A 21,514-nucleotide genomic window follows, 5' to 3' on the forward strand; every position below is an offset into this window, starting at 1 on the left:
TACTTGTGTTTATTGTTTTCACAGTGAAAGAACATGTCAGGTAGACTTTGATATACATACAGAAATATTTCACATACAAGCTCTTGAACAATCAGGACCCGTCATTGTACCATATCACTCCATTAGTGCTTTTCACTTTCAGACTGCTCAAAGCTTACTTCAGCTTTCAGGGCCTTCTTCTGTGCAATCAGCTCTTAAAAGACAAGCACCCTCTTTAATTTCAGTTTATAGTTAAGTCTAGATCAGGTAAGCCTGAACTGCCCATTAGTAGGCCTAGGATCCTGGAGGGCTTCCCATGATGCTGTCATGGTCCCTGTGCCTCCCCGGCCAGCCCAGTGTGGCCACAAGTGTTTGTTGTTTTGCTCTCTCTGCTCTCCTCGCCATGCTCTCTCTCTTGCCTGTCTGCCTGGGCGGAGCTCAGATTGGGCTCCTGCCCTTGGCCTACGCACCTGCAGCTGATCACCGGTGATTTGCAGTTGATCTCTGGCTCTTCTTAAGGCAGGGGCTCTGAACTACTCGCCGCTGGAACATTGAGCTACTCTTGTTAGTATTGCCCGGCTCTATAGCGATTCTGTTGTTCCCGTACTTGCCTTTGACTAATCCACGTCTCTGTAAATAGGTTTATCTGGATCTGCCCTCTTTGTGACGCCTGGGGTGAGTGAAAGTGAGCTGCTTGTGTGGAGATTGTTCGGACCAGGAGAGGAGGGAGTACGAAGACGTGTGTTTCCCCAACCTGTTGACCCTCGGGGCCCTGGTGTTTCCACCCCTTCACATGTATATAGCGCACCAGTGCCATTAATAAAGAACTGTTTGAACCGTGCTTCCTCAGTCCGCGCCGAGTCCGTTACACTGCCGTGACAGATGCGCTGAGTGTTTCTTCCACACTCACCTTTTTTCACTCTCCACTAAAAATGTTTTTAGTAGTTTAATTATTTGAATTGTTTAGTTATTATTACTCTCTGGCTGTCTTTTGCCCTGTCTCCCTTCCCCTCTGCTCCAAACATTTGCAGTAGATGGCTGCCCCTCCCTGAGTCTGCTTCTGTCAGAGAATTCCTCCTGTTAAAATTGAGGTTTTCCACCCCCCCCCCCCCTGTTGCCAGAGTGTTTGCTAATAAGGGTTCACCTAATTGCTTTGGTTTTCTCTGTAGTGTCTTCACCTTACAATATAAAGCACCTTGCGTTATCCTGATTTAGCGCTATATAAATAAAAATGAATTGAACTGAATGTAGACAAATAGACAAGGTGAGATTTTTCCACAGGATAAATAGAATCAGAAAAAAAAATCAGTATACATGTTTCTTTCTTTTTTTTTTTTTTTTTTTTCAAAAAAGGTTCTGTAATTTATTTACATTTTAAAAATAAACACAAGCTCCAGTGTGCACTGTATTATTACAACTTAGCCTTTTTCACTAATACCCACAATATAACAAACAATCACACATACTATACACAAACATACATGGATGTGGCAACCGTTGGTAGGTCACTAGCTGTTTGTTTGAATCGTAGATAATATATGAAAGATGGGGGTTGCTACAGGTCAGAAACATGACGCCTAACATGTCTTAGATGGTGTCAAACCTGAGGCTTCAAAACCTCAGCCCACAAGCCAGTGGGTGGTGTCACAGAGACCACTTATTTTTTACACTTTAGACTTTCTGAGGGTTTCAGGGCTTCAGTGGAAATTTCATAACGGATGTGAACAACAAAACACTTCAGCCTTGTCTATTTCCCATCAGCCGGTAGAAGCATGGCTCTAAGTTGGCACGATCCTCTTCCAGATTCCTGGCAATGATGGGAGCTGCAAGTCTGAGGCAGCGTGCTGGCAGAGCCAATAACCTGCATGTTTCACATTTCTCCTCTGATTCTCTACAGTGGAGGTCAGGAGTGCAAAGCTAGCCTGACACAATTGCAGCCACTACACTCGTTGAAGGAAGCAACAGAAATTCTCCTTTAGACTTTAGTACAAAAAAAGCACATGTCTAAATAAACATACAAAGTCATTTAAATTATTTTTATACAAACAAAACAGTTAAACAGCATGTTCATCCACACAGCAGTGATAGTGGATATTCAGCCCTCTGCTTGCATATGGATTTGATAGCATTAATTTACTTTCACATTTGCCAAAACAAATTGAAAAAAAAAAAAGTGTGCAGAATCTTTAAGTTAGTGTCCTGTTAGTCTTGAGTTTGTACTTTTACAGTCACCAAATACTGAAAACATAACTTAAAATAATATCAAATATTTCTCATAGAACTCGATTTTCTCAGCAGTCAACAGTCAAAATCGCGAATGTTTTACATCTTGCTTCTAGTTCAAAGTAGTGGCAGAAATACAGACAAAGGCCAGTAAGCTGCTGCCATGACAACAGTACTAAATTCCAGGCTGTGTAACAGTTAAAGGAAAAAGCTGGTGACATCCTATGTTTTCAGTCTATATCGACACGGGAACTTTGAATTCCACACTCACTACAATGAAATCTAGAGATCACTCCTTAAAAGCTGCAACCCAAGACCTGGATTTAAGGCAGCATATTTACAGGAAGTGACTGCAGAACTGCTGCTGACTGTGTTACAGTACCTTAAAAGCAGAAGCTTGTTAAAAGAGAAAGAAGCTTTTTTTCCATTCAGTATTTAGGTCACCGGTCACGTCACTTAAAGTCTTCATTTCATGCTGTCATTTTTGTTGTTTGGTGTCATCAGATGTCATCAGTAGAGGAAGGTAACCACTACCTCAATCAAACCGGGATGATGTCAAACTTGACAAATTGACTTGAAGAATTAGACAGCACCTAATGTCGAAGAAACAGCTCCAGACTGTTTGTCCACAGTTCAGATATTCTCGCAGTTTTGCAGAGGCAAGGCAGTGCGCATAGGAAACCGTAAAACATCCTTTAGGTTGTAGCTTCCCTTTCGGTTTTGTTTATAGAGAAGACAACATAGCAGACAAATGAGGACAAACAGAACAGCCACAGATACCCCAACTATTATCCATATCCAGGGGAAAGCTGCAGAGTTGGGAATAGAGGCTTTGGTAAAGAAAACAGAAAAAGAGAATATTCAAATTAGTCAAACAGAAAATATCCAAACACTGCTTGAATTGAAACTGGATGTGAAAAACAAACTAAAATCTCACCTTGTACATCAACGTTAAACTCCTTGGTGACATTCCCTACTGTGTTGCTCACAGTGCAGATATACTGTCCTTCATGCTCAAAGCCGACAGAACTGATAGTGAGAACGCTGCCAGTGTAGGAAGATGAGCTATTTTTTGGGCGTGTCCAGGTGTATGAGGGGCTGGGGTTTCCCACAGAGGAGCAGTTCAGGTGTACAGTGTCTCCTTCTTTGACTGTAATCACATCTGGATTTCGTGGCTCATTGAGCTCAGGCCCATCTGTGTGATTATTGAAGGAAAAAAAAGAACAAAAGATTTAGCAAAACAAACAATTTTGGAAGAGAAATTCAATATCGGGAAACATTACAAACAAATTGATATATACTAAAAAATTTTCATTTAGAGTTTAAACACAATTATTATTATTTTTTAAGGTTCACAAACAAAGTGGAGTTCTATTTTTGGTCTCTACAAACACACTGAGTGTTTTAGTTTTTAGCAGCTAAATCCTCCACTATGTTCATCAGCTTGTGACAGTCAACAGTTTGTTGATGATGCTTTTTAGAGCCTGTTCATTAACAGTGATGAGAGGTGTGAGGAAGAATCAAAACAGTAAAGTAATGGGACATAAAACTAAACCAGTGACATGAAACATGCTCAAAATGTTAAACTCTGAGGAACAGAACAAAGAGCATCTTTATTTCTCTCAGACTCACAGTAGACTGGAGGAGCAGAGAATGTTTCTGATGTCACCACTGGAGGGCGCTGTGGTCCAGCTGGTCCCAGCTCCAGCTTGGCTTCACACCAGTACTGGGCTCCATCATCTTCTCTTCTGGGAGTGATGTTCAGGGTGAAGGTCTCATTCACTGGTTTCTTCTGTTCACTGTTGGACTGTAGGTGACCCAGTGCTGTGTTTCCACTGTAGAAGGTCACATTGAGCTTTTCAACAGGAGCTACGTTCTGTACGCTACACTGCAGGGTGTACTGCTGATTCTCAAACATCATCTCAGTGTGGTTTACAAAGCTGATGGAGGCACTTTCTGGAAGCTCTGTGAAGACAGGGAAAGAAACAAAAATGTAAAGAACAACATAGAATGTAAGCTAGAGGTTGGTCTGCAGCAGCTGAGAGTATGAATCCATCCAACTGTATGTTTCCACAAATAAAGAAGTTTAATTAATCTATGAATTAATAAATATAATAATAAGGTTATAAAGCAATTTTCACTTTAGAATTATAACTAAGTATAAGTGATGTAAAATTCACTAATGCGTCTCCTGTTATAAAGTAAGCATACTTACGATAAAGAGTTGGATTCAGAACGGTAGTACACTGATCACCAGCATCATTGGTATAATAGCACTGTAGAGATATGCCCCATTCAGTCAGTCTGTCAACTGTCCAGAACATCGTGGTTCCATTTTGTGAAATTTTTCCCACAGCGTGCTCTAAACCTGAAGCATCTCCACTGCAGTCCTTCTGACATGCAACACATGTAACATTGGCTGGGTCACCGTACTTCACTACCAGCGCAGATGGAGTGAACACAGGATACTCTGTGCAGATAGAATCTGTAAGAAACACATCCAGTGTTGTTATTTGGTAGATTAGCAGATACACTTCATACACAGTGTGCACTATTTTAGTCAGACATTACTGTATATTTTGTATCCTGTAAAAGGTTTTGCAACCCAATAAAATCTTTGTACATTATATGGCTCTGCTGTTCTCTGTGTGTATATGTTTATTTAACCCTAGAACACTATCGCTGGGTGATTTACACCCGAGAAAATACATTTACATGATTTCTCTCTCCTGCAGCTGTTTGCGTGTCGAGGAGCCTGTGCCATCACCAGGGAAGTCTCAAATGTCCCAGGAATGGGTGGACCAAAGACCAGCTTTCCAGAGTCATTATTTTGTTTTAGGAGTTTTATTTTTCATTTTGTTAGACATAGCACAGTTGAAAGTAAAAGAAGACCACTCTAATTTGTCATGTGTTGTCATATTTTGATATATTTGATTTCTTTTCATTGGTTATATTATATCGGGTAAAAATCACCCGGCATTAGTGATCGTGTTACTATTTATAGCGATAGTGTTCCAGGGTTAAAATCAAACACAAAATTAATCAGCAAGATTATACAAGTAGATTCAACTTCTCAATTGATATCAGAACATTTTGTACAAGGTTTATATATAATAAGAATTAGAATAAGGATTAAGAAAGCAGAGAGACGTTGTTTGCATAGTTACACACTCTGGTGACAAGTTAAAGGAAAAATTTGAACAGTTGAACCCTGCAGTGGGAAGTTTTGGCCCTTATGTGCATCTTTCCTTGAGGCACAGTCAGAGCAAATCAATCATAAAGTTGTTCTGAGTGATCAGTCGATCCTGTTCCATCCTAATTGGTCTCACTTTCATAAAGTGAGAGTTAAACCAATCAGTTAAACCAACATCAGTTAAACCAATCAGAGACCCGGGTCTCTGATTGGTTTAATGACTATAAAAAAGCATGTAAATTATATGCTACAGACCTCGCGGTCACTATAGATCTCAAATCAGTTTAACCAGTGTGGGTTAGCCTGATCAGATCCAGATATGTGAAAAAGAGTAACTGTAACTGTGCAGGTTACAGGCTACTGTAGTTTATTTGAATGAAGTTTTCCTAAGTCTCCTGCTAAGCAAATATATTCATCACAAATGGAAAATGTCTGACAGTCTTTGTAGGAAAGCTACTTTCGGCTGCTCCCAACAACAGATCACCACAGCGGGAAGCTTGATGAAGTTTGATGTGGCAGATTTTTAGGTCAGCTGCCATCCGGACACAGTCCCAAATGGATCAAAGCGGAGAATTTGTAAATCCCTACGCCATGGAGCCACTTTGTAATACATTTTTATCGCTCTAGTTTATACACTGTCTGGTTTCTCAGCCACCACCAAAACACCAAACGAATGAACAGCTTTAGGAAGAATGCTTTTCCATCGGTAGAGGGGTCCGGAGATTTTGGAGGTCGATTCTAAGAAGCACTTTGCTAGTAAAACTTTATGTTGACTCCTTTTATCCCCCCCCCCCATTTATTTAGTAACATGAGACATAATGAAATAATTCAATCTCTAAGTCTCATAATAAAAACACGAAGCATCAAACTGTTGTATTACTTTGAAGCAGCAACACTCTACCCCCCAAAAGTACGGGGAAAAAAAATCTCTGAGCACAACAGATAACGGGACACTTACCAGAGGCGGACACGCGGACGTCTCGGAAGGAGATCATCAAAGAAATAACGAGGAAAAGGTAACAGGAAAGCATCGTGTCCAGATAGTTTCGTTGGGAAAACGAAAAAGAAAAAACGTTTGTTAATAAAAAAAATCTCCGAGCCCAAAGTTTGTTGGCCAGATGGTGTCTGTAATGAACTGAGAGCAGAACAGATAGCAACATGGAGGTCCACGCTCCTTTATAAGCTGTGGGCGTGGATCAGCGGGCTGGTCTTCTCTTTGGGAAAGTGAAATCGAAAACATCCATCTGGGAAATCTGAATTTTCGGGGAAATCCCATTAAGAAAAATAAGCGATGAGCTCATGTCAGCCTCATAGCAGTCAGGTCCTCTGAACACCACGACCCCCCCCCCACACACACACACACAAAGGGGAGAGGGAGGGGAAACAACAGGAGGACAAAGGAGGGGGGAACAACTAAGCTGTAGTGCCTCTTCACCTCACTGTGCAATACCTTTTGTACAGTACTTTTGTTAATAGTCAATGGTGCAATAGACTCCATACTTGAAATGTGCAATTCACTTGTATTTTTATTTTTATTCCTATTTATTCTATTTATCCCCTTCGTATATTTTATTTATATGTCTCTGTATTTATATGTGTGTGTGTGTGTGTGTGTGTGTGTGTGTGTGTGTGTGTGTGTGTGTGTGTGTGCATATATAATATTCTGTAACTGTAACTTCTGCCGGTGCTGTGCTTTTGGAAACCGAATTTCCCAGAGGAACCCACCCGAGGGATTAATAAAGTTTTATCTTATCTTATCTTATCTTATCTTATCTTACACACACACACAAACACACACACACACACACACACACACTGGTAAATGAAAACGTGTATGTAGTCTGACTGATCTGAGTGATAAATTCTAAAATGTGCTTTCTTAAAGGAAAGACAATAACAGTTTGCAGTGTTTTGCTTTTAAATGTATAAATTAGAAATATTTCAATAAACTCAAAAACTTCAGCAAATATACTTTATGTCCCTTCCTGCTGGTCTGCACACACAAATGCTGAGGCCTAGTTATTTCAGTGAAGCAGATTTCCCTTATCTCTTTCCTGTGAAGCCTTCCTCCAGGACAAAGTCGTGCACAGGACCAGCTCTCAACTGCTAAGACTGAAGCATTAAAAGCCCTTTAGCCTGTCTTCCTATCTGTTTCATTCCTTCACACTTCAGAAATGATCTACAACCTTGTTTAGTCACTCCTCCTTAGTTATTTTTAGTCTGTTTATTCTCGCTCCCCCTTACTCCAGCTTGAAGTCATAAGAGGCACGACTACATATCAGAACATCTGGAAGTGCAGCAGCAGAGCCACACGAGTGAAACAGAGAGACCAAGCCATCTGAAGAAAACTTGTCATTCGTTCATGTCATTCATTTGAGTCAGGGACGAAAGTTTCATAATCATAAAAACACAGTGTTGTGAAGTTTAAATCTCCCCAAACGAACTGATTTGTCACACAGACTAGATCAAACAAATGCATTTATCCATTCTCCAATTAAAAAAAAATCACAATATCAGTGACATTGTCTAAAGTATACTATTCTCTTTATAGCTCCTATAATATTTTTATATGTAACAGTAAAAATGAACAAGTGTTAGTGAAAAGGCTTTTGACTCGGGGGTCACTGGTAATCGTGCTGAGCCTTAAGGAGTGTAAAGACAGTTTACATTCCCAACATGCTTCTGTGTTTACTAAAATCTTGCCTCCCTTTGCTTTTTGGACTCATTTTAATGCTTTGGTTTTCATTTTTTGAGGCAGATACAAAAATGTTGGTTGTGAGCCAACCACTGAAACCATGGCAACATTAAATGAGGAAATTCTGAAGGTGTTAGTCATTTATAAAAAGTTTTCAAGTCATGCTGTTGGTATAGTATGAGCTACAATTTGTTATTCACACCAAACATCTTTTTTAATATTAATCCAAGTAAAAGCACTGATATGAATCTGTAAAATGTTTGTGCTACAGACACTAAGGCATGTAATATGTTACTCAAGCAAAAAAATTTAACTAGAAGTAGACAAATGAACTTAAAGTAGTAACACAGAAGCTCTCAATGCAGAAAATGCTGGCTAATGCTGGAGTTTGCTGTTGTAAGGCTGCCATCCCAGATTCCAGTTACTTAGCTTCATTTTAGATTTATCTTCATGATGTTTGCTATTGTATGTAAAATGCGTTATTTAAATAGAGTGGACATGAACTGAAAATTGGTTAGATGGTTGTGAAACACGTGGATTTTATTTGATCATCAAAAAAGAATCAAAAATAGTTTTAGAAAAAGAAAATCATAGTTCTGAGCCATTAATGGAAGTAAACTTAGGCTAAATAAAAACAGCAAAACACAACAAACCAACAGCTTCAACAAAACCTACAAACAAAACTGAAGTGGCAAAAAGTGACCTAACAAACAGAGGTCAAAAGGAAAAACAAGCAAACACTAAGAAATGATCTGAATACAAAGAAACTAAACCACTTTAACTTTTCATTAATCACTTCCAACATAACTAAATACTGGATTTAAATGTCAAATGAGATCAACTATATACTTAAAAGAGACCACTGCTGTCATCACCTCATGATCTGAGGACACTTGGCACATTCCAGTCTGGACTTCCTGTGACTGTGAGCGCAGCTTTCCAGCAACCCTGGCAACAATGGTGATTCAAAATGTTACAAGTAGGAGAATCAAGCAGGATGATGTAAGTTTGTTAGTGAGTCAGGAAGTAAAAGGTTTTTCGGGACTAAAGTGACAGGGGAGGTGCTTCTGTGCATGAAGACTTGGAAAGCCTCAAAGAGACCAATCAGGGCAGTGAAGGGAAGAGAGAACGAGGACTGTTAAACATCTAATGGTGAAGGAGTTTATATTCTGTTTGACTGGAGCTTCAGACAAAACTTCCAGATAAAGTTAAACTGGACTCTGTGAGCTTTCTGGTTAGACCTTATCTCTCTGCTTCTCTGTGCTGGGACAGTGCCAGACACGCTGGTGCCATTTGTAGTGTAAAGGCATGCGATGGTATTCTCAGTGCGATCACAGATTTTAGGGATGTGAATTCAGTCTTGTGTTTTTGTAATGTGTAGTAACTGAAATGTGGGTGAGCGAGGGAACAGCTAAATAGATGCAGTTCATAATCCACATATCAGAGACACTGGATTATTATTAGATTTTTAGAATCAATGAATGAATGTGAGATTTTAATCAGTAAATATTGCTACTGGATAATATTGGATAATTGAATAATTAACTCAAAGTGTTTAAATGATGGAAGAATCACAAGAATCAGAATTATAACAACAGAATCAGCCTCAGTCTCACATAAACTACCAGACAAGTTGGATCACATCTACATCAGTAGAAAGAATCCATAAGCAGGATCTGAAAACATGAGATTAAAAACTCAAATTCACGTCATTATTGTGTGAACTGGGGCTAATTAAACTGGGAAAAATAATTAAACTGGCTTTAAAATACATTTCTCTTACTTTAGTTAAGTTTATTCCTTATTTTAGTTAGTTAGTTGTTTATTTAGTTGAGTGAAGGGAACTCGCAAAGTAAGAATTTCATTGCTCTGCACGGCCACTTGTGTTTTGTGGTGTATATGACAATAAACTTCTTGAATCCTGAATCTTACTGAGCACATTCCTAGAATACTATACCCACAGAATTAAGGAGTGTAACATCTGCCCAACATCTCCTTTCTCCAGATCTATTAAACTGTGGTTATCAGATAACCATAGTTTGAAGTAGAGTCACTGAAAGTCTGTAATGTTACAGGGCTTTTTCAGTAAATACCTCAGACAAGGAAGTTATGTTTTTGGTAGCATTGGATGTTATTCTGTTGGTAAAAAGAACATTTTGAAAAAAATTATGAAATCTTGTGGAGTGGAGTCATGGAAATTTGTCTGCAGTCCACTCCGGTCCTGCTCCTACACAGTGTTTGTGAAACATAATGAAACGTGGACATGACAACACAAGCTTGAGAACACAGGGAGAGACACACGGGAACAGATAAGGGAGACGAAAGCATAACTAAGACAGACTTACATCGAAGACAGGAAAGACTCATGAATACGGAGACATGGATAAAAACATACTAGAATAAATCACTCAATAAACCCTAACTAAATAACACAAGAACTTAACATTGATGCAATCTAACAAAAGAAAAACAAAAATACAAAATAAACTCAAAACACTGGGTCACAGATCCAGGCCCTGACAATTCCTTTGGACCTCTGACGGCTTCTTTGAGGTCAAATAAGGTTAAACTTTCATAAAATGTCTTTTATCTTTAAAACTGTGGTTAAAATTTAGTGCCTTTGTTAATATTGGCAACATTTATAAAATGATAGTGGAGATCTTAAATATGACATTATAGTTTACAATCAAATATCATGTCACAAATGATATCAAACCTGATTTATATTTTACATCAAGTTGAATCCAAAGTTTGTTACATCTTTAAAAATGAGAAAGACAATGACTTGTTAGTTAGTTACTGTACTGTAAATATACTGTAGCATAATATTATATAATAGGCTGAAGTTGTTCACATCCAGTTATTTACAAATCAATACCTTGTCCATTACCTGCTCCTACATAGTGTATGTGTATAAAATACAATACTATTCCCTAAAAGTAAACACTGCTCAGAGACTGAGCTGCATTAGCGGAGGTTTGTGCTTCATCTTGTTAATATTTTTCTGTGTGCTTGTGAGTTTGTATAACTGCTTTTAAAGTTTGATTTGCCACATGGATGTGTGGTTGTTTTTTTGTTTTTTTTTTACATATACGTGTTTCTGTTTAAATTCACAACACATTAAACAGTATAATGAATCAAATCAGAGCATTCATTGTTTCAGTTTCCCGTTGGTAAAGAAGAAATGAAAGTAAAGGTGGCAAAAACCGTGGGAATGGTTGGAGTCATACTTTAGTTAGCTTAGCTTCACTAGTTTGTTTGTCAGCCTCCAGCGACCAGAAGAAGAAGAAAAATGCCCATGTTTTGCTTTCTAGCTTTTCCACTGATTTTTATTCAGGCTCAGTGAAAGCTTCTCCTTATAACTCGAGCTAATCTCTGATGTTCATTCATGAGGTTACAAATTGCCAACAGAGAAAAAATGCTTTAAAGTAGCTTAAAAACCTTAAAGATGTCTAGTTTTGGACAGAGCCAAGTCATTTCTGGACTTCGCCCTCTGCCTGTTCCTCTTCTGGTTTGTTTTGATTATCTGACTGCTTCCACATCTGAGTCAAGCTCTGGCATGAAGATTTGCATTTTACAGTTTTACCCGTCTGCCTCCTCTTAACCTGTCCTCCTGAAACTTTTAAATAAGAAACATGCACACAAACACACAGAGGGGAGAAAACACACACGCTGGAGGCAAAACTGAGCAGCCTTTAAATTTCACCAGGACTTTGTTGATTGTTTGGAAATGAAAATGCTAAAACATAAATGCATATTTCTACATTCAGATTCCACTTAACAGTACATCTATATACTTCAGCTTTGACCTGTAACAGGCCTGCGTCAGATTAGCTAAAACTGAGTTTTCAGTTCTGCAAAGTTGACAGAAGTGGAAAAAATGAAGCAACAGTGGATTGATGAGTTTCACTGAGGAGTGGATTACGTTTGCATCCTGACGGGACTTTTTTTCTCAGTACGGCTAATTTTAACACTATGACTTTGATTCAAAGAACTGGCAGCTAGTCATACTGCCAGTACTCCTATGAGAATATAAAGAAGTCACAGCTCTCTGAGTGATGACTGATACCTCTTACAGACACTGAAAGCTTCTACAAACAAAAAAAACAGAAATAACAGCTTGACAGGATCGATTCTAGTTTGCTTTATTCTAAAGTTTAACTAACTGGTAGGCCCTGTCATCAAATTACACTCTGCTGTCAGGGTTTTCATGCTTTTACGCCTTTCTTCGGCCTCATTAGCTTATTTGTTTTTATGTGTACACTCATACTATTTATTTTATATGTTTTTATTCTTGTAGTTAATCTGCTGAATTCAATTATATGAAGTGTTTCCCATTTTTCTGTTTTGTTTCTTTTTCCCTCTCCTCGCCTGTAGCACACTGTCCTCTTACGACAGCTGGTCAGGTGAGAAGTGTGTGAGGCTTGTGCTGGTTACAGCCTGTCCAAACACATTAGGCTCATCTAGTATTAAAATATACTGATGCTGTATGGTTTCAGTTCAAGTTTGTTTCAGCAATAACTCATGTCCATCTTTTCTCACTGAATCAGAGTCAGAGAGACTTTATTTATCTCCAAGGGGCAATTAACAATAGAGTCCCCACTAATAACCCTCTATTCACAGTTATTTATATTCAGGGTCAAAGTGAGATACGTATAAACTACATAACTTTGTGAAAATGTCTTAATCAGGTAATATTCACATAAATAATCCAAGTTTGATGTGTGTGTGTGTGGTGTTATGTGAGAAAAGAAAGGTCATTGTTATTACATTACATGTTATGATTGTCTGACATGGGAATAGCTCAACCTTTAAATAACAGGAAATAGGCCTGGAGAATTATGTCACTACCATAGTAGCTCTGACTGTGATCTTGACTGAAAAGTTCAGATTCATGCAGATCATCAGCTTTTTCATATTAACTGTTGCTCACACTGCCTCCAGTATCTCAGATTATTATCTAGCGTCTTCTAGTGGTAAAACACAAGTATTACATTATTAAAGGTCCTCAGGAGGAGCTCACTAGTCAAACCTTTGGGCCCAGCGACCCCCTCACAGGTGAGAATATTTATCTATTATAATCTTGACACCATTTGTGCTCTTAGATGCAATTATTTGTTTAAAAACATTGAATAAAGACTAATTTGTCAGTGACATTAGTGACATTTTTAGTAAATTAATGTTAGTAAATTATTTTGCAGACTGGGTTTTAGGATCTTGAACCCCACTTTGAAATCCACTGCTCATCAACAGCTGGCAGAGCACAAATGTAACATTAAATCAGAGATGAAACTAATGATGAGTATAAACAATGAACCTTCCCTTGCAGATGTGCTTTGCTTTACAGCAAATTCACTTGCAGAAGTCAGACAGACAGAGGCTATGACAGGGAGGGATTTGAGTGATTTGTTCAGATAAGTGCACTTGGATAGGCTGAGGATGAAATGGGACAAACAAAGACTTTAACAAATACAAACACGGATCCTTAAACGTACTCGTTCAAGACTCAAACATTATTCACTTCTCTCGCTGAACTAAAAAAAAGTAAAAAATGAAATAAAAACTGTGGGTGAATAAACTGCAAGCATAACAGTGACAGCACTTTGTGTGAAGTTAAAAGTCTGTATGTTTGTATCTGTTTTCAGTGATATCAACTCTATTTTTCAAGTCACCTATATTTGACAACAGCATAATAAAAATGGAAATATGGCCACACCAATGAAAAAATCCTGGAGGCACCGCTGATCTGAAGACCCTGTTGCAGCAAATTTGAAGGACAATAATGTTTGTTTCTTAAAAGATGTGACCACCAGGGGGCATCAGTTACAAAGTATTGATATGATAGCTCGTTAGTCTGTGTGTGTGTGTGTGTGTGCTTCTGTAACGAATAAATAAATGTCATTATGAATGCAGGTTGTTAGATAATTACACAGTGGCAGCTGTTGCTTAAACATAAGAAAACAAGGATCTAACATGAAATAATAATTAAACCACAGCTCTGAAATCTGTACTTAAGCTGAACAACAACAACAAACTACTGTAAATGCAACAAAGAGACATCGCTAACATCATGTAAGAGTTTTGATCAAGGAAAATAAGTCAGTTAAGATGTTGCCCGAAGTATGCAAAGAATAATAACATTGCAATAAATATCCAGTAAATATCCACACATACTGGTCACCTGCACACACTCAGTGATCTTTGACAGTGATCTTTGTCCCACTGATATCACGAGGGAGTGAAGAGGACACCATGTGGTTGTTTTGTAGACAAAATGACACCCAGATGTTTTTGTGATATAACAAAGAAATTTGTTTAACTGATAGTAAATTATTTTGCAGACCCTATGGCCCTACTTTGAGACTAATAATAATAATAATAATACATTTTATTTTAAAAGCGCCTTTCAAAACACTCAGGGACACTGTACACAGCAGAATAGAGACAAGCAATAACAACAACAAGCATAACAGTTTACAAAGTTATAAAGATAAAATGTGGAGTAAATTTAAAAAGCAGAATGGAAAAGCTTATGTGGAATAGGCTATTGTGAACAGGTGAGTTTTGAGTCTAGACTTAAAAAGAGAGAAGGAAGTGATATTTATCATATCAGGAGGAAGGGAATTCCAAAGTCGAGGAGCAGAGAAAGCCCTGTGCCCCATGGTGGCTAACCGAGGGGAAGGGACAGAGAGAGGAGCCGAGAAGGAATGGTGATCTGAACCAGATCAGAGAGGTATGAAGGGGAGAGATGATGAATAGCCTTAAATGTATACAAAAGTATCTTGAAATTGATGCGGTATTTGAGCGGAAGCCAATGAAGCTGCTGCAGAGCAGGGGTGATGTGGTGCATAGAAGGGGTCCTGGTGATAATACGAGCAGCAGAGTTCGGGACACGTTGAAGCTTATGGAGAAATTTTTGACTAAGACCAAAAAGAAGAGAGTTGCAGTAATCGATCCGGGAAGTGACCAGGCTATGAACAAGAACAGCAGTGGCATGTGGGAAAAGGACGGAGACGGTTAATGTTACACAAATGGAAATATGCAGACCGAGTAATGTTATTGATGTGTGAGTTACAAGAGTACTATCGAGGACGACACCCAAACTTTTCACACATGGAGAAACAGAGACTGGCCAGTTATTGATTGTAATTGAAAAGCTATTAGTTCTGGATAGTGTTGTTTAGTGCCTACCAGCAGAAGCTCTGATGTGTTACTATTGAGTTTAAGAAAATTGGAAGAGAACCATGAATTTAGTTTGACTAAACAGAGAGTGAGGGACTACAGCTCATCAACAGCTGTATAAATATCTGTAATATTTAAAAAAAGAAATCAACTGTTGATCAGAAATGATCAGAAATGTGAAAGCTTGCATGCATATGTGCTAAACAGGAAGTTTGCTCACAGAGGATAGACAGACAAGCTGCTAATCAGAATCAGGTGTTAACCATTCAGTCATTTCTTCAGCTGTCAATAACAATAATTTTACTGAGTTTGTAGTTTCCCCTTTGCTTGCGTTTACAGTAGCATCCCAGTGACAGACCGACAAGGACCAGAACTCCCAGTAAGGTTCCACGTATTATGTATGGGATGGAGCTGACTGTAAAAAAGAAAAGAAGAATAATATACACGAGGCAAATTAAAAACACCAAAACAATCACAATGAATTTTATTCTTGGATTAAAGATTGGATTATTCTCAACTGCTGTATCATTTCTAGAGGAAAATATTGTGATTGATCTTCAGTGACTCATTTTCCAGGAAGTATCTGACAACACTCACTTTGTACGTCAATGTTAAACTCCTTGGTGACAGTCCCTACAGTGTTGCTCACAGTGCAGATATGCTGTCCTTCATGCTCAAACCCAACAGATTTAATAGTGAGAACGCTGCCACTGTAGGAAGGAGAGCTATTTAATGGGAGTGTCCAGGTGTATGAGGGGCTGGGGTTTCCCACAGAGGAGCAGTTCAGGTGTAGAGTGTCTCCTTCCGTGATTGTGATCACATCTGGATTTGGTGGCTCATTGAGCTCAGGCCCATCTGTGTGATTATTGAAGAAGAAACAGAACACAATATATTAGCAAAATCAACCATTTTTAATTTAAAAGAGGAATGTTCACTGATGAACACATGAATTGTTTTGACAGTCAGACAATTCCTTTAATCTCTGCTGAACTGTGTACAATTAGCCTCTGAGGCTTTCTGGAGTTATTACTAAATGTTCTCAATTAATGTTATCCCCTCTAGGTCATATGATGCACATATACGTATGGTGGTTTCTGGATCCAGATGTGAGTCAGAGTAGCGAGTTAACAGTAATGTCTGACATCAGACTCCTTTGTTTGGATAAGTTACCTGCTTAAATGTGTTCATGTCACCGGCTCACATCAGTGATCAAACTGTGCTGTTGATTGTGATGATTTGAGAATCATGTTCATCTTAAATATGTTACTGAGGGGGTCTTAAATTAATAACAAAAACATAATAAAGGTCAAAGGCAATATGACTATCACATAAAGACTGAGCATGCCCCTTGTGTCCACACTGAAGTGGAAGCACATATTCATGGAGAGTGGAAAGTATCAAATTACTGTCTCTAGTACACTATACTATACTTCACTTTCACCGTATGCTAGTATACTTAATACTTATTTTTCAGTGGGTAATATTTTACTATTTATTCCACTTCATTATATTTAACTGCTGCAGTTACCTTGCAGGGTGTTGCTCTTTATACAAAACATAATATACAGTATACACCAAAAAACTACCAAAAGTTTGTACACATAATCTCGTTTAATGTTTTTTCTTTATTTTTACTACTTTCATTATTGTAGATACTTACTGAAGACATCAAATATATGAAGCAAGATATATGGAATTATGTAGCAAAGAAATAAATGATAAATAACTCTAAAAATAATGTCTTATATTTTAGATTCCTCAAAGTAGCCACCCTTTGCTTTGTTAACAGCGTTACAAACCCTTGGTCTTCTCTCAATGAGCTTCATGATGCTCACCTGTTTGTACTTCACAGGTGTGACTTGTCATTTTTCATTTGTGGAATTTCTTGTCTTCTTAATTATTGTTGGGACCATCAGTTGTGTTGTGCAGAAGGTTGGTACCCAGCTGACAGCCCTATTTGACAACTGTTAGAATTCATATTAGGGGAAGAACCAATGAGCTAAGTAAAGAGAAATGACAGTTCATCATTACTTTAAGAACTGAAGGTCAGTCAGTCAGAATATTGCTACGAGGAAACTGGCTCACATGAGGACCACCCCAGGAAAGCAAGACCGAGAGTCACCTCTGCTTCTGAGGATAAATTCATCCGAGTCACCAGCCTCAGAAATCGCAAGTGAACAGCACCTCTGATCAGAGCCCAGATAAATGCCACACAGAGTTCCAGTAGCAGACACATCTCCACATCAGCTGTTCAGAGGAGACTGCGTGAATCAGGCCTTTATGGTCAAACAGCTGCTAAAAACCACGACTAAGGAAAGGCAACAATCAGAAGAGATTTGTTTGGGCCAAGAAACATAAGGATTGGACATTAAACCAGTGGAAATCTGTGCTTTGGTCTGATGAGTCCAAATCTGAGATCTTTGTTTCCACCTGCCGCGTCTTTGTGCAAAGCAGAAAAGGTGAACGGATGGTCTCTACATGTATAGTTCCCACTGTGAATCATGGAGGAGGTGGTGTGATGGTGTGGGGGTGCTCTCCTGGTGACACTGTTGGGGATTTATTCAAAATTGAAGGCACACTAAACCAACATGCCATCCTATCCAGTTTGCATTTAGTTGGACCATCATTTATTTTTCAACAGGACAACGACCCCAAACACACCTCCAGGCTGTGAGAGGCCTATTTGACCAAGAAGGAGAGTGATGGAGTGCACAGTCGTCTGACCGAAACCCAGTCGAGATTGTTTGGGATGAGATGGACCACAGAGCGAAGACAAAAAGACCAACAAGTGCTCAGCACCTCTGGGAACTCCTTCAAGACTGTTGCAAAAACATTTCAGGTGACGACCTCATGAAGCTCATTGAGAGAATGCCAAGAGTGCGCAAAGTAGTAATCAAAGGAACAGGTGGCTATTTTGAAGAATCTATAATATAAAACATGTTTTGAGTTATTTCACACTTTTTTGTTTATTACATAATTCCATACGTGTTCATAGTTTTGATGCCTTCAGAAGAATCTACAATGTAAATGTTCATGAAAATAAAGAAACGCCATTAACTCAGAAGGTGTGTCCAAACTTTTGACTGGTAGTGTACAGTGGGTATGGAAAGTATTCAGACCCACTTAAATTGTTCATTCTTTGCCTCTCCTCAGTGCAAGACACATGAATGCCCTCATGGAGTTTGCTAAAAAAAACAAAACAAACAAACACCTGAAGGACTCCAAGATGGTGAGAAATAAGATTCTCTGGTCTGAAGAGACCAAGAGAACTTTTTGGCCTTAATTCTAAGTGGTATGTGTGGAGAAAACCAGGCACTGCTCACCACCTGCCCAGTACAGTCCCAACAGTGAAGCATGTTGGTGGCAGCATCATGCTGTGGGTGTGTTTTTCAGCTGCAGGGACAGGACGACTGGTTGCAAGTGAGGGAAAGATGAATGCGGCCAAGTACAGGGATATCCTGGACGAAAACCTTCTCCCAAGTGCTCTGGACCTCAGACTGGGCCGAAGGTTCACCTTCCAACAAGACAATGACCCTAAGCACACAGCTAAGATAACAAAGGAGTGACTTCACACCAGCGCTGTGACTGTTCTTGAATGGCCAAGCCAGAGCCCTAACTTAAACCCAACATAAAAATGGCTGTCCACCAACGTTTATATCCAACCTGACAGAATCAGAGAGCATCTGCAAGGAGGAATAGCAGAGGATCCCCAAATCCAGGTGTGAAAAACTTGTTGCATCTTTCCCAAAATACTTCCACTAAATACTGAGTAAAAGGTCTGAATACTTAGGACCATGTGATATTTCAGTTTTTCTTTTTTTAATAAATCTGCAAAAATGTCAACAATTCTGTGTTTTTCTGTCAGCATGGGGTGCTGTGTGTACATTAATGAGGAAAAAATGAACTTAAATGATTTTAGCAAATGGCTTCAATATAACAATGAGTGAAAAATTTAAGGGTGCCTGAATACTTTCCGTACCCACTGTATATTAGATATATATTGATATTAAAAGATCAGAGTCTCACTGGTCAGAGATGTGTCTTCAGTCTGAGACTTAGGATAGAAATTGTATTCTCGTCATAATCCGATGGAAAATTGAACAAATGGGGAAAATGATTTGAGGCACTGAAACCTCTTACATTACATAAAGAGCCATGAAAATTACACATGTAAATGTAAATCTGTTTCCCCCCCTCAGACTCACAGTGAACTATAGCAGGGAGCTTTTCTGATGTCACCACTGGAGGGCGCTGTGGTCCAGCTGGTCTCAGCTCCAGCTTGCTTTCGCACCAGTACTGGGCTCCATCATCTTCTCTTCTGGGAGTGATGTTCAGGGTGAAGGTCTCATTCACTGGTTTCTTCTGTTCACTGTTGGACTGTAGGTGACCCAGTGCTGTGTTTCCTCTGTAGAAGGTCACAGTGAGGCTTTGAACAGGAGCTACGTTCTGTACGCTACACTGCAGGGTGTACTGCTGATTCTCAAACATCATCTCAGTGTGGTTTACAAAGCTGATGGAGACACTTTCTGGAGGCTCTGAGAAGACAGGGAAAGAACGAGTAACACAGGTAGATGTCAGTCAGTAACCGCTGAGAGTATGAATCCATCTAACTGTGTATTTACACAAAGAGATTAAATTTAGATCACAGATGATGTAAAATCCACTAAAAAGTCTCATTTTCTAAAGTAAGCATACTTACGATAAAGAGTTGGATTCAGAATGCTTGTACACTGATTGCCAGCATCATTGTTATAATAGCAGTGTAGAGATATGCCCCATTCAGTCAGTCTGTCAACCGTCCAGAACATCGTGGTTCCATTTTGTGTAACATTTCCCAAAGGGTGCTCCAAACCTGAAGCATCTCCACTGCAGTCCTTCTGACATACAACACATGTAACATTGGCTGGGTCACCGTACTTCACTACCAGTGCAGATGGAGTGAACACAGGATACTCTGTGCAACTAGAACCTGTAAGAAAAAAACATTACATGCAATTATTTGCTAGGAAAATATTTACCGTCCATCCTGCTCACCTCAGTTGCTTTCAATGTATAAGTGTAGCAGGTCCAATCTGAGCCCGTCACAAATGACTGAAGCCTGCACCCTGTCTGAGGATGAGCTTTTTCATGTACAGGAGATCATGATGGTGTCCATGAAGCAGGTGGGAGAAATTCCCATGAAAGTGAAAAGTTAAGAATATGATTACAATTATCGATCAGCTGTCTGTGACAAATATAAGGATGTAGAAAATATGCGATCGCTTCAACTGTGATAACGTTTGACTATATTTGAAACTGTCGATCTCCTGGGATTCACATTTCAGTAACTCTGAAAGATGTGATAAACCAAAAACATCCAGTGAGCAGCACTTCTGCAGAGACAGTGGCTTGTTGAGGCCAGAGGAGAAAGGACAGACTATGGTCATTTAGATTTCACCTGCAACTGTGCTGGACAGAAAAGCATCTGTCCTCGAGGCTACAGCAGCACAAATGCATGTTGGGTTTCAACAAGCCAAAACAGAAATCAGAGGCTGCAGAGAGACAGGCTCCACCAAATCTGGACAGTTAAAGTTTTCCAACATCTTTTCTCACAGGTGTCTCCAAACCAAAAACAGACTGACTGAATTAGAGATGGATCCGATATTACGTATCGGTATCGGTCCGATACTGACGTAAATTACTGGATCGGATATCGGAGAAAAATAAAAAATGTAATCCGATCCATTAAATATCAAAAAAGCACCTCACAAAACTTTCGACACGGCGTAACCCTCCTCATAACCGTAGCACATCGGAGCAGTGTGCTCACGTGATAGAGCGGCTGTGTGTATTTGTAGCCTCGCTACCAATCCTGCATTTCATCTCAGAGGAAGTTATCCCAGAGAGAAGTAAAGCAAGTGTGTAAGTTCATCTCTGAATGTTTGTAAAGCATTCCCACGTTAAGCTTAACAACCGATATATGGAGGACTGCCTCTTGTCTCCCCCTCCCTCTCCTGCTGCTACTTCAATCTGAAACTGATCAGTGATCAGCTGATCGGCTTTTCTGTCGCGAGTCCGTCTCTCTTGTTTGTTTATCGCCCACTTTGCACCAGGAAGAGGAAACCAGCGGCTGAACAACAGCAGCACGTTTAAGCTTGATAAGCTGTTGTTAGAATTTATTTAATATTACTTTCTACACCAGGATCTTTTTCTACTAGCTGACGGCTGGTAACTGTGCAGGGGCGGATCTAGCAAAGTTTAGC

General features: G+C 39.2%; 2 protein-coding genes across 2 annotated transcripts; both read right to left on the reverse strand.

The window, feature by feature from the left end:
- Positions 1-2,001: 2,001 nt before the first annotated feature.
- Positions 2,002-6,675, reverse strand: LOC147327443 (cell adhesion molecule 4-like). The gene is made up of 5 exons (XM_086295085.1): positions 6,354-6,675; positions 4,418-4,687; positions 3,835-4,167; positions 3,140-3,397; positions 2,002-3,032 (listed from the first exon to the last, which is right to left on the reverse strand). The coding sequence occupies exons 1-5, from the start codon at positions 6,553-6,555 to the stop codon at positions 2,836-2,838; spliced, it is 1,260 nt and encodes a 419-aa protein (XP_086151211.1). The 5' UTR covers positions 6,556-6,675; the 3' UTR covers positions 2,002-2,835.
- Positions 6,676-15,550: 8,875 nt separating this feature from the next.
- Positions 15,551-20,124, reverse strand: LOC147327444 (cell adhesion molecule 4-like). The gene is made up of 4 exons (XM_086295088.1): positions 19,972-20,124; positions 19,478-19,807; positions 15,870-16,127; positions 15,551-15,687 (listed from the first exon to the last, which is right to left on the reverse strand). The coding sequence occupies exons 1-4, from the start codon at positions 20,078-20,080 to the stop codon at positions 15,551-15,553; spliced, it is 834 nt and encodes a 277-aa protein (XP_086151214.1). The 5' UTR covers positions 20,081-20,124.
- Positions 20,125-21,514: the final 1,390 nt, after the last annotated feature.

Source organism: Aulonocara sp. 'chitande type north' Nkhata Bay, linkage group LG6 (genome assembly GCF_057382095.1).
Source record: "Aulonocara sp. 'chitande type north' Nkhata Bay isolate Kocher_YH1m ecotype deep benthic linkage group LG6, A_spYH_male_GT1.1, whole genome shotgun sequence".
Classification (NCBI taxonomy): domain Eukaryota; kingdom Metazoa; phylum Chordata; class Actinopteri; order Cichliformes; family Cichlidae; genus Aulonocara; species Aulonocara sp. 'chitande type north' Nkhata Bay.

Excerpts from the sequence above, each read along its gene's own strand:
- LOC147327443 (XM_086295085.1), bottom strand. The coding sequence starts at position 6,555 with ATGTTGCTATCTGTTCTGCTCTCAGTTCATTACAGACACCATCTGGCC. Across the intron at positions 3,398-3,834 it reads CTCTGCTCCTCCAGTCTACT|ATGGGCCTGAGCTCAATGAG; the intron begins GTGAGTCTGAGA and ends ATAATCACACAG. Across the intron at positions 3,033-3,139 it reads GTTTAACGTTGATGTACAAG|CCTCTATTCCCAACTCTGCA; the intron begins GTGAGATTTTAG and ends TCTTTACCAAAG.
- LOC147327444 (XM_086295088.1), bottom strand. The coding sequence starts at position 20,080 with ATGTTCTGGACGGTTGACAGACTGACTGAATGGGGCATATCTCTACAC. Across the intron at positions 16,128-19,477 it reads GCTCCCTGCTATAGTTCACT|ATGGGCCTGAGCTCAATGAG; the intron begins GTGAGTCTGAGG and ends ATAATCACACAG. Across the intron at positions 15,688-15,869 it reads GTTTAACATTGACGTACAAA|TCAGCTCCATCCCATACATA; the intron begins GTGAGTGTTGTC and ends TCTTTTTTACAG.